At 42.0% G+C, this 10,366-nt stretch overlaps 1 protein-coding gene across 1 annotated transcript in view; it reads right to left on the reverse strand.

Annotated features, from left to right (window-relative positions):
* Positions 1-10,366, reverse strand: part of NUP210L (nucleoporin 210 like) — a 152,559-nt gene that overhangs the window by 86,724 nt on the left and 55,469 nt on the right. The window contains exons 12-14 of the mRNA XM_037733088.1: positions 8,876-9,074; positions 5,853-5,998; positions 479-700 (exon numbers count right to left, since the gene is read on the reverse strand). Of these exons, the coding sequence (XP_037589016.1) occupies positions 479-700; positions 5,853-5,998; positions 8,876-9,074 (567 nt within the window). The remainder of the gene's footprint in view (positions 1-478; positions 701-5,852; positions 5,999-8,875; positions 9,075-10,366) is intronic.

Genomic DNA, 10,366 nt, shown 5'->3' on the forward strand with positions numbered 1-10,366 from the left:
AGTCTGCGCAACAAAGCAAAAAAAAAAAAAAAAAAAAAAAAAAATTTTTAAAAATTCAATGGATAGAGGGCAACATATTTATTATTCTTATCATTGTAGATCTAATTAGTTCCTCAAAATTGCTAACCATAGATAATACTTAAAAGTTTCCCTTCCTTGAATTCTTAAAGGTGGGAAACCAAATATCAAGTCTACAAAACTAGGAAATGAATTATACTGATAAAGTGATTGCAAATAATGTGAAATAAGCTCATTACTAAAAAATATCTTGTTTAGTTTGTGAACTGCTGGAATTCTCGGATGAGCAAACTGAATTTTAAGGATAATAAGGTTTTGGAAAAAAGAATCCTTTGATCAATAATTAGGATTTCCCTATTTAGTACATAAATTCAGTGGAATCTGAAAAGGAATGGCTGAAAGTACAAAGGATTTCAAGTATTATACTAAAGAAAATGTTATAAAAAGACTGTTTTCCTACTTGTTCCCCTAAATCCAGGCATTGGACCCGGTAGATGTACTGGTTCTGTTTTCTCTTAGATGGCAGCCACACTTGTGCTATTCCAATCTTCTCTGTCTTCTCCACACTCAATTCAAAAAAAAATCGGGAGGGCTCCAAGATCCATGGATGAGGACCCCCTTCAAATACCATTTCCTTCACAGAGTGCCATGTCACCAATGCTACTTCCACAGGATTTAGAGCCTGATGACATTTAAAGAAATAAATCCCTGATTGGTTAGGGAATTCAATGATTTTCTAAAGTGAAACACTTGTTATCTGAATATGCTGCAAATGATGTTAAACTTAATTCCCAAATTAAGAGATAGGTATGCCATGCCTCTCACTTGGAATGCTTCTCAACCTAATTTAGATCCTACCTATCATTTGAACCTAATTATTATGTTACTTTATCCATTAATTTGTTTCCAGTCATTCTAGACCACACCATTTCTGCATCCTCTAAGCTCTTACAGTATTTATCTCTACATTCATTTATATACTGTTAATTTCCTAATGTTATTACATGTGTCAAATGCTATATATAAATCTAATAATATTTTTTTTCTCTAGTTATATAAGCTCCTTAAGAGGAGTCAGTATCTTATACCTAATTTGTTTTAGTATTTCTCTTTCTCACTGGGATTTAGTACAATGTTGTGCACAGAAAAGGTATTGTATAAATAACTGTGTAAGCATCTTTTCAGGCTAGAGAATGAAAAATAAGATGCATAAGCATTTTAAACTGATATTTTACTAAAATGTCAAAAGAAATTCTGCCCTAAAAATATAAAAATACATGCATACACTTAACCATATTTCCCCAAGAACTTTATAAGCTAAGAAGTAGACAAGATAGGTATTATTCAATTCAGTATACAGAGGAATTGTATCCCATGTATAGATGAGAAAACTGGCATTAGGGAAATTAAGTATTCTCAAACTGTAGGTTATTTTTGTATGGGACACAATATCTACAACAGTGACTAAGTTGTAAAATTATACCTTAAGTTCTGGGGTATATGTTCAGAAGGTGCAAGTTTGTTACATAGGTATACATGTGCCACGGTGGTTTGCTGCACCCATCAACCCATCATCTACATTAGGTATTTCTCCTAATGCTATCCCTCCCCTAGCCCCTGACCCCCTGACAGGCCCTGGTATGTGATGTTCCCCTCCCTGTGTCCATGTGTTCTTATTGTTCAACTCCCACTACAGTGACTAAGTTTTAAAATGAAGTAGAGAGTTGAAGCAATTATTCTAAAAATGTAAGCAAACTATGCTTTCTTTCTGGAACTGTTCAGTCATATTTATTATTGAGTACTATTAACACTGAATGTTCCTCCTGATGATAGTATTGTCTTAAATAATGTATATATAATTCAAAAAACATTCACTGATGGCCTACTGAGGATACAGTAATAGAAATTCAAATAAAGTCTTGTCTCACAGGGGAGCGCACAATCTGAAAAAGGCAGACTTGGAGTAGGTAAAGAGTACAATAAGTGCTACAAAAAGGGCATGAAAAAAAAAAAAAGAAAACAAAAAGGGCATGGTGGCTCACACCTGTAATCCCAGCACTTTGGGAGGCTGAGATGGGTGGATCACCTGAGGTCAGGCGTTCGAGACCAGCTTAGTCAACATGGTGAAACCCCATCTCCACTAAATTAGCTGAGCACAGTGGTGTATACCTGTAATCCCAGCTATTTGGGAGGCTGAGGCAGGAGAATCACTTGGAGAGAGAGGTTGCAGTGAGCCAAGATTGTGCCATTGCACTCCAGCCTGGGCAACAAGAGCCAAACTCGGCCTCCGGAAAAAAAAAAACAACCATGTTACAGAGTACTATACAAGTTTTTGGCCCACCAAGGTGGATCACACCTGTAATCCCAGCACTTTGGGAGGCCGAGGCAGGTGGATCACTTGAGCCCAGGAGTTCGAGACCAGCCTGGACATCATGGCAAAACCCTGTATCTACTAAAAATACAAAAACTGGCTGGGAATCATGGTGGGTACCTATAATCCCACCTACTAGGGAGGCTGAGGCACAAGACTCACTTGAACTCGGGAGGTGGAGGTTGCAGTTAGCCACGACTGCACCACTGCACTCCAGCCAGGGAAACAGAGTGAGACTCTGTCTCAAAAAAAAAAAAAAAAAGTTTTGACAGAAGAAATTAACGGAAGAAAAACAAAAGAAATTAACAGAAGAAATAAACACAGAGGTCTCATAGGTGGCCTTTCTGAAAAAGCAAAACAAATTATTCCTTTTTCTTAGATGTATAGTCCAAAATTAAATGGACCAACTGAATTGAGCTGATAATGTAAAAGGACAAATTGAGAACTGTAACATGTAATGAAACACAGTAATGGTAACAAAGGTAAAATACACATATTTTTAAGCAATTTTTTTTTCATCAGGCCAGGGGAAAGACACATGACTAATGTACTGTAGAAAAAAAAAATCTCACGCCTGTAATCCCAGCACTTTGGGAGGCCGAGGCGGGTGGATCACGAGGTCAAGAGATCGAGACCATCCTGGTCAACATGGTGAAACCCCGTCTCCACTAAAACTACAAAAAATTAGCTGGGCATGGTGGCGCGTGCCTGTAGTCCCAGTTACTCGGGAGGCTGAGGCAGGAGAATTGCCTGAAACTAGGAGGCAGAGGTTGCGGTGAGCCGAGATTGCGCCATTGCACTCCAGCCTGGGTAACAAGAGTGAAACTCTGTCTCAAACAAACAAACAAACAAAAATCATCTTTCTTTCCTTTAAGAATGACTTTCATCTGATTTGTGGACACTCAACGTATATAAAATAAGCTCAAGGATAATGATAAAAGTAAGAAAAAAACTAATGAAACTTTACAGTGAGCCACAGCCAAGGACTTTCATTTAATTAGTGCTTAGCTGTGGCTCATCAAGTAGGATGACTCACCCACCAAAGGAACTAGTGAAATATACTTGAACCATATATTTAATATATATGCTATACAATGTACAATGAAGCCAACTTAAAATGCAAATTTGAATGAGTAATTCCTCTTTTTTCTTTTAATTAAGAACTTACTTTACTTCTTTCATTAGTGTTAACATTTTTCCCTGTGGGTGCTCCTTATTCCAAGAGGCATTGAATCAGGATTTGTCAGTATCTATTAGCACGAACTTGTAGATACTAATTTTAGCTCCTGCTGGAAACAAATAGGATGTAGAAAGCAAGCCAGTCTCTATCTACTTTAGTTTGAACTGTTGCAAGATCCTTGAAGTGTCACTTTTCTGGCTGGAAACTTCTGGCTGGTGGTGCCTTTGCCCAAGTTTTGTTTGGACCCACTAGGCTTGTTCCATCCACTAGGCCTGGCTGGCTGCGCTTGGCTCATGCTACCAGCCTGGATGTCACACCTGCCAAGGGTGAGCCAGGCATGGAGTGGCAATAGGTGTGTGAGTGAGTGAGCATGGGGTCCAGCCACTGGACACAGACAGACCAGTTGCTGCAGCTGGGTGGGCAGCTCCAGGTGCTGGCATGGGCACTGGCTCTCTGCAAGCCTACAGCTAGATCAGGTACGCTGCAAGCAACTTCCACAGCTGCCACTGGGGAACACAGGGGTGCCTGGAAGCTTGGAGACTCCAGGAACCACAGGGCCCCAAAGAGGGAGTCACAGCCCTGGCTTGGGGAGCTCCCAGGCCTTGGCTCCCTGAAGAGTCACAGTTCTTCTCTCCTTCTCTTCACCCACAACGTGGTGAGCAAGGGGCGTGTTTCAGCCTTGTTTGTGTTATAGCTCTTTCAGCCCTGCCATTGGGCAGGTCCCCAAGTTCTTATCCTGCGTCCAGGAACAATAAGGTATGCAAACAAGGTGGAGGGTGAGCAAGGTGAAGAAGAGCTTTACTGAGTAATAGAATCACTTAGAGGAGGCCCCAGAGTGGGTAGTACCTCTCTGTAGCTGGTCATTCCAACGTACGCAGCTCTCAGCAGAGAGGAGACCCTGGTTGTCTCCTCTCTGTAGCTGGTTGTATGATGTCTGCTCAGCTCTAGCTAAGCCTGGAGCTTTTATGGGCATCAGAGGAGAGGAAGTATACACTGATTGGTCCATGGGCAGCCATGGGTGGGCCCAGAAAAGGCATCACAAATTCCCACTCTGGTCTACGGGAATGGCAGCCTGGACCCCAGCCTTCAGGCCCTACCTGGCCCAAAGATAGGGCCTCACCAGGGACTGCACCTTCTGCCCAGGAACCTGTCTGCCTCCTGCTGCTGTTCATGGCATCCAGGCTGTAGGTGCCAAGGGGCACCTTCGGGCCAGTGCTGAGCTGCCCTCAGTTCCCCCTTGGCTTCTCTCTTTGCTCATTGGTTCCCAAAGTCTGGAGGGGGCCAAGGCAGCAGGGGCCTAGCATGTCAAAACTGGCCCAAGCATGTTCACATCCAGCTAGATTGTGACAGCACCCAGGCTCTGCCCAACTTTGCTCTAAGGCTGACAGCAGGGAGAAGCTAGGCAGCAGGGGCAGGCAGAGGGGAACTTCCTGGGCCCCTTTACACTCTTGTGCAAGGATGCTTGAGTTCACAACTGCCATTTGAGTGGCTGCAGTTGCACAGCAAGTGTATGGTGGGGCTGGGGCAGTGATGCAGCTTCTGCTTGCTCAGTGGAGCAGGAGGCCTCGGTCCGCAGCCATGACTTGGGCTGCACCCAGGGAGCTCCTGCCCCACCAACTCAGAAGGAGTGGGACTTCCAGGGGTCCCACTTGGCCTCAGCTGTAAATGGCTCCACAGAGTGTGCAGCCATACCTGCACCTCCTTGCTGCAGCTGATGTGATGGCAGCAGCTGCTCCAGACAGGCTGCCACTGCCTCAGAACCACTTATCATCATACTATCTCCATTATAATGAATCAGTCCTTAGGGCACAATATAATGGCTTCTGTGTTTAAAATCCCTAAGTATATAGGGTAAAAGATGATTGACTTCCTTCCATAGGACAGAAATTATCTTTCAGAGTTCTTCAAAAGGGAGTATGCTAATATGCCAGTCTTGGTATTTAGAGAGATACAGGCACATGTAAAAATGCAGATACCACCTTAAGATTAGTGTACTTTGTGAACTTTTCTGTATATATTTTATGCCTCAGTAAAAAAGAAGGGGAATATGTAAAACTTTCTGATACAACTTAAAGATATTCCTGTGACAGAAGCATGAAGGAGTAAACTCCCTGGAGACAGGTTTGAGGAGAGAGCTATAGATCTCAAAACAAAAGAATAGCAAGTAAAAAGAATATAAATATCATTGATCCTTAGTAGAGACCACAGATAGCTAGCAAGCCCATGTGGACATGGTTGAGTCCGTTAAAAGAAATGCCAGTTCCTTACCATGAAATATCTTACCTTTAGGGGTTCATAAGCAGCAAATGTGGCACTGCTCTCCAAGTACTCTTCACATTCATTCACACTTACTGTTACCAGAGTATGGCCGAGTGATTTAGCTGCCATATATATACTGGAACAATGCACTGGTCCAGGTCTTTGAATACCTGTAAATCAAAAAAACATGATCTTGGCAGGGTGTGGTGGCTCAGGCCTGTAATCCCAGAACTTTGGGAAGCTGATGCAGGCAGACTGCTTGAGCTCAGAAGTTCAAGACCAGCCTGGGAAACATGGCAAAACCCCGTCTCTATAAAATATAAAAACATTATCCAGGCATGGTGGCATACACTTGTAGACCCAGATACCCAGGAGGCTGAGGAAGGAGGATAGCTTGAGTCCAGGAAGTCGAGGCTGCAGTGAGTCATAATTGTGCCACTACACTCCAGCCTGGGCAACAGAGTAAGACCCTGCTTAAAAAAAACCAACCCAAAACAAATATAATTTCATGGGATAAGAAGCAGTTAATTCTAAAGGAAATTAAGCTACAGAAATATAAGAATTTTAATACAATCTTGGCCGGATGTGGAGGCTCACACCTGTAATTCCAGCACTTTGGGAGGCCGAAGCAGGCGGATCACCTAAGGTCAGGGGTTTGAGACCAGCCAGGCCAACATGGCGAAACCCCGTCTCTACTAAAAATACAAAAATTAGCCAGGCATGATAGCAGGCATCTGTAATCCCAGCTACTTGGGAGGCTGAGGCAAGGAGAATTGCTTGAACCTAGGAGGTGGAGGTTGCAGGAGCCAAGATGTGCCACTGCACTCCAGCCTGGGTGACAATAGCAAGACTCCATCTCAAAAAAACAAACCAAAATAAAACAAAACCACCTGATCTCTTACATTAACCATTAGGCCCTTTATATCAAGTTGATATAAAAGTGTTATTTCTATTGAGAAACATGTATGAGATACAGTTCTATGTACAGTGAGAATGTGTGTATATATATACATACATATATGAGCAAAGATCCTGACCTCAAGCATTTATAGTTTCAAGGGGAAAGTGAACATGTAAATAATTCACTTAAAACATTAATAGAAAGTGATAAATACTATAGAAGTCTAGAAAATAGATTATTTCAAGCTGGAGAGATCAAGGAAAGTTTAAAGTATCTCACGCTGAGAAAACAGAATGAACAAAAAAATACAAATGAGATAGAAATGAGAATATGAGAGATATATATGAGAGAATTTAAAGTAGTTGGTTTAGCAAGGCATGGTGGCTCACGCCTGTAATCCCAGCACTTTGGGAGGCTGAGGTGGGCGGATCACTTGAGGTCAGGAGTTCAAGACCAGCCTGGACAACATGGTGAAACTACTAAACTGCTACAGAAATACAAAAATTAGCCAGGTGTGGTGGCATGTGCATGTAGGCCCAGCTACTTGGGAGGCTGAGGGATGAGAATTGCTTGAACCTAAAAGGCGGAGGTTTCAGTGAGTCAAGATGGAGCTACTGCATCCCAGCCTGGGCGACAGAGTGAGATTCTGTCTCAAAAAAAAAACAAACCAAAAAACCAAAACAAAAAAATAAAAATAAAAATAAATAAAGAACTTGATTTAGTTAGAACCATATATGAAGCAAAAGTATGAAATAATGAAAAGTAGATTGGGTTATATTGTAGAGGAATCTTGAATACCAAACTAAAAGATTTTGACTCCATTTCACTGGCAATAAGTCTTTCAAAATTTTTGAGGAGAAAAAATAATATCAAACTTGAGTTCATGAAGATCCATGTGGTAGCCAGAGGTAAGAATAGTCAGAAGGATTTTGTTGTCCCACATGGGAAATAAGGGTCTAAAAATTAGAAGAGATGCTCTGAGGGGAAAAAAGAGAGATGTGAGAGTATGTACGTATGTATGTAGCATAATGAGCAAAAGCAAAATAAAAGTCCAATTTGATAGATGTAAGAATTAAATAGTTAATGTATAAAAAGTATGCAGAACAGAGCTTGGCAAAGAGTAAATGCTAAGAAAATCTTAGATGTTACTACTCTCATTATACTGATGAAAAAACAATGGGAATCAGCATCAAATATGAAGTTCGATAGCAGGAAAGAATGTTGACTTTTATGAATAGTTTATTCATATTTACTGTTTTATTAGAAAAATATTTTATCCTTTTTCAATAAATTTAATGTATGTATATATTAAATGGCTTTACATTCCTCTTTGAAAGACATATGGTATGTATATTAGGGAAAGAAGAAAAGAGCTTGAGGCTAGAAAGGGAAAATCTTACTGTGAACTAAAATCTGATACTGAGCTTGCCCTTGTAATCTCAGCTACTTGAAAGGCTGAGATTGGATAGCTTGGGCCCAGGAGTTCGATGTTACAGTGATCTATGATTGCACCACTGCACTCCAGCCTGGGTGACACAGCAAGAACCTGTCTCTAATAATAATTATAATAAAAATAAAAACAGGCTGGGTGTGGTGGCTTACACCTGTAATCCCAGCACGGAGGCCAAGGCAGGCAGATCAAGAGGTCAGCAGTTCAAGACCAGCCTGGCCAACATGGTGAAACCCCATCTTTACTAAAAATACAAAAATTAGCCAGATGTGGTTGTGGGCATCTGTAATCCCAGATACTTGGGAGGCAGAGACAGGAGAATCGCTTGAACCCGGGAAGCGGAGGTTGCAGTGAGCCAAGATCCACTGCACTCCAGCCTGGGTGACAAAAGTGAGACTCTGTCTTAAAGCAGATAAACAAACAAACAAACAAAAACTGGTATCATCCAGCTACAATGTTATTCAATTTCTGTGCCTTTATTTCTACATCTGTAAAATGAGGAGTATAACACTTACTACAAGGCATTTGATGAAATAAAAGTATTATAAACAAAAGTAAAATGTGACTTCAGACTATAATTGGCAGTTTCTGAACTGTTGATTGCTTCCTTAAAGAGAAAGGAAGTAATATGTTACAGTGGTAAAGTTAAAGATACATAAAGACAAAGGAAGGAGAAGATAAAAAGGCTACTTTTACCTCCTTTGAGAAGAGTAAAGACTCCTTGTTTATCCATGTTCAGATCCAAGGATAAATGAGAGCAGTCTGTGAATGCCATAGCTTCTTTAGTCTCTTTATTTACGTGATACATTGCAATGGGGATTTCTATAATCTGGCCAATCTCCACATCAGCATGAAATGGTAACAGTTCCATTTTGTTCAGTTTCAGGACATGTATCTGGGGGGGAAAAATTCATCTTTCAAGAAAGTTACGTTAAAAAAGTCTTAGGAGGCGAAGCAAGATGGCCAAATAGAGCCCTCCAGTTAGTGTCCCTGCAGGAACACCAAACTGAATGACTATCCATACAAGAAAGCACTTTCATAAGAATCAAAAATCAGGTGAGCAATCACAGACCTGGTTTTAACATTATTAAGGAAAGAGGCACTGAAGGGGGAAGAAAGAGTAGAATTGCCAACATCACCTCTCTCCCATTCCTAGGCAGTGGCAGCAGCCACATGGTACAGAGAATCTGTATACCTGGAGAAGTGCACTGATTTGCATCCCACAATCACTGCAGTCCCCTAGGTGTGCAGATTTGGAACTCAGTGCTGCCTACCACAGTGGAAACCAACACAGGGCAGAATTCAGTCAGTGCCTATGGAGGGAGCATTTAGACCAGTGTAGCCAAAGGGGAGTTGCCCATCCCAGCAGTCCAAACCTGAGTTCCAGCTAGCCCTGGTACTGTGGGCTAAAGCACTCTGGGGTGCTAAATAAACTTGAAAGGCAGTGTAGGCCACAAGGACTGTCATTCCTGGGCAAGTTCTGGTGCTGTGCTGGGCTTGAAGCCAGTGGACCTGGGATACATATGATCTAGTGAGATCTCCTGCTGGGGTGGCCAATAGAGTGTTTGTAGCACTCCTCTCTGCACCCAGGCAGCACAGCTCATAACTCTGGAGAGTTACTCCTTCTTCCTGCTTGAGAAGAGAAGAGGGGAGAGTAAAGAGGACTTTGTTTTGCAACTCAGATAACAGCTCAGCCACAATAGCGGAGCAGGCAGAGTCACAAGGCCCCCATTTCAGACACTAACTCCCTGAAAACATTTCTATACACACCCTGGGCAGAAGATAATCTGCTATCTTGAAAGGAAGGACACTGTCCTAGCAGGATTCATCACCTGCTGATTAAAGAGCCCTTGGGCCTTGGCCAGGTGCGGTGGCTCATGCACGTAATCCCAGCACTTAGGGAGGCCAAGGCAGGTGAATCACTTGAGATCAAGAGTTCAAAACCATCCTGGCCAACATGGCAAAACCCTGTCTCTACTAAAAATACAAAAATTAGCCAAGCATGGTGGCAGTCACCTGGGAGGCTAAGGCATGAGAATCACTTGAACCTAGGAGGTGGAGGTTGCAGTGAGCCAAGATCATGCCACTGCACTCCAGCCTAGGAGACAGAGCAAGACTCCATACAAAAAAAATAAAATAAAAAAGTATGTACAAGGAAATAGATATCCCTGATAAATTCGTCAAGTT

This window comes from Cebus imitator, unplaced genomic scaffold, assembly GCF_001604975.1.
Source record: "Cebus imitator isolate Cc_AM_T3 unplaced genomic scaffold, Cebus_imitator-1.0 Scaffold491, whole genome shotgun sequence".
In the NCBI taxonomy this organism is placed as follows: domain Eukaryota; kingdom Metazoa; phylum Chordata; class Mammalia; order Primates; family Cebidae; genus Cebus; species Cebus imitator.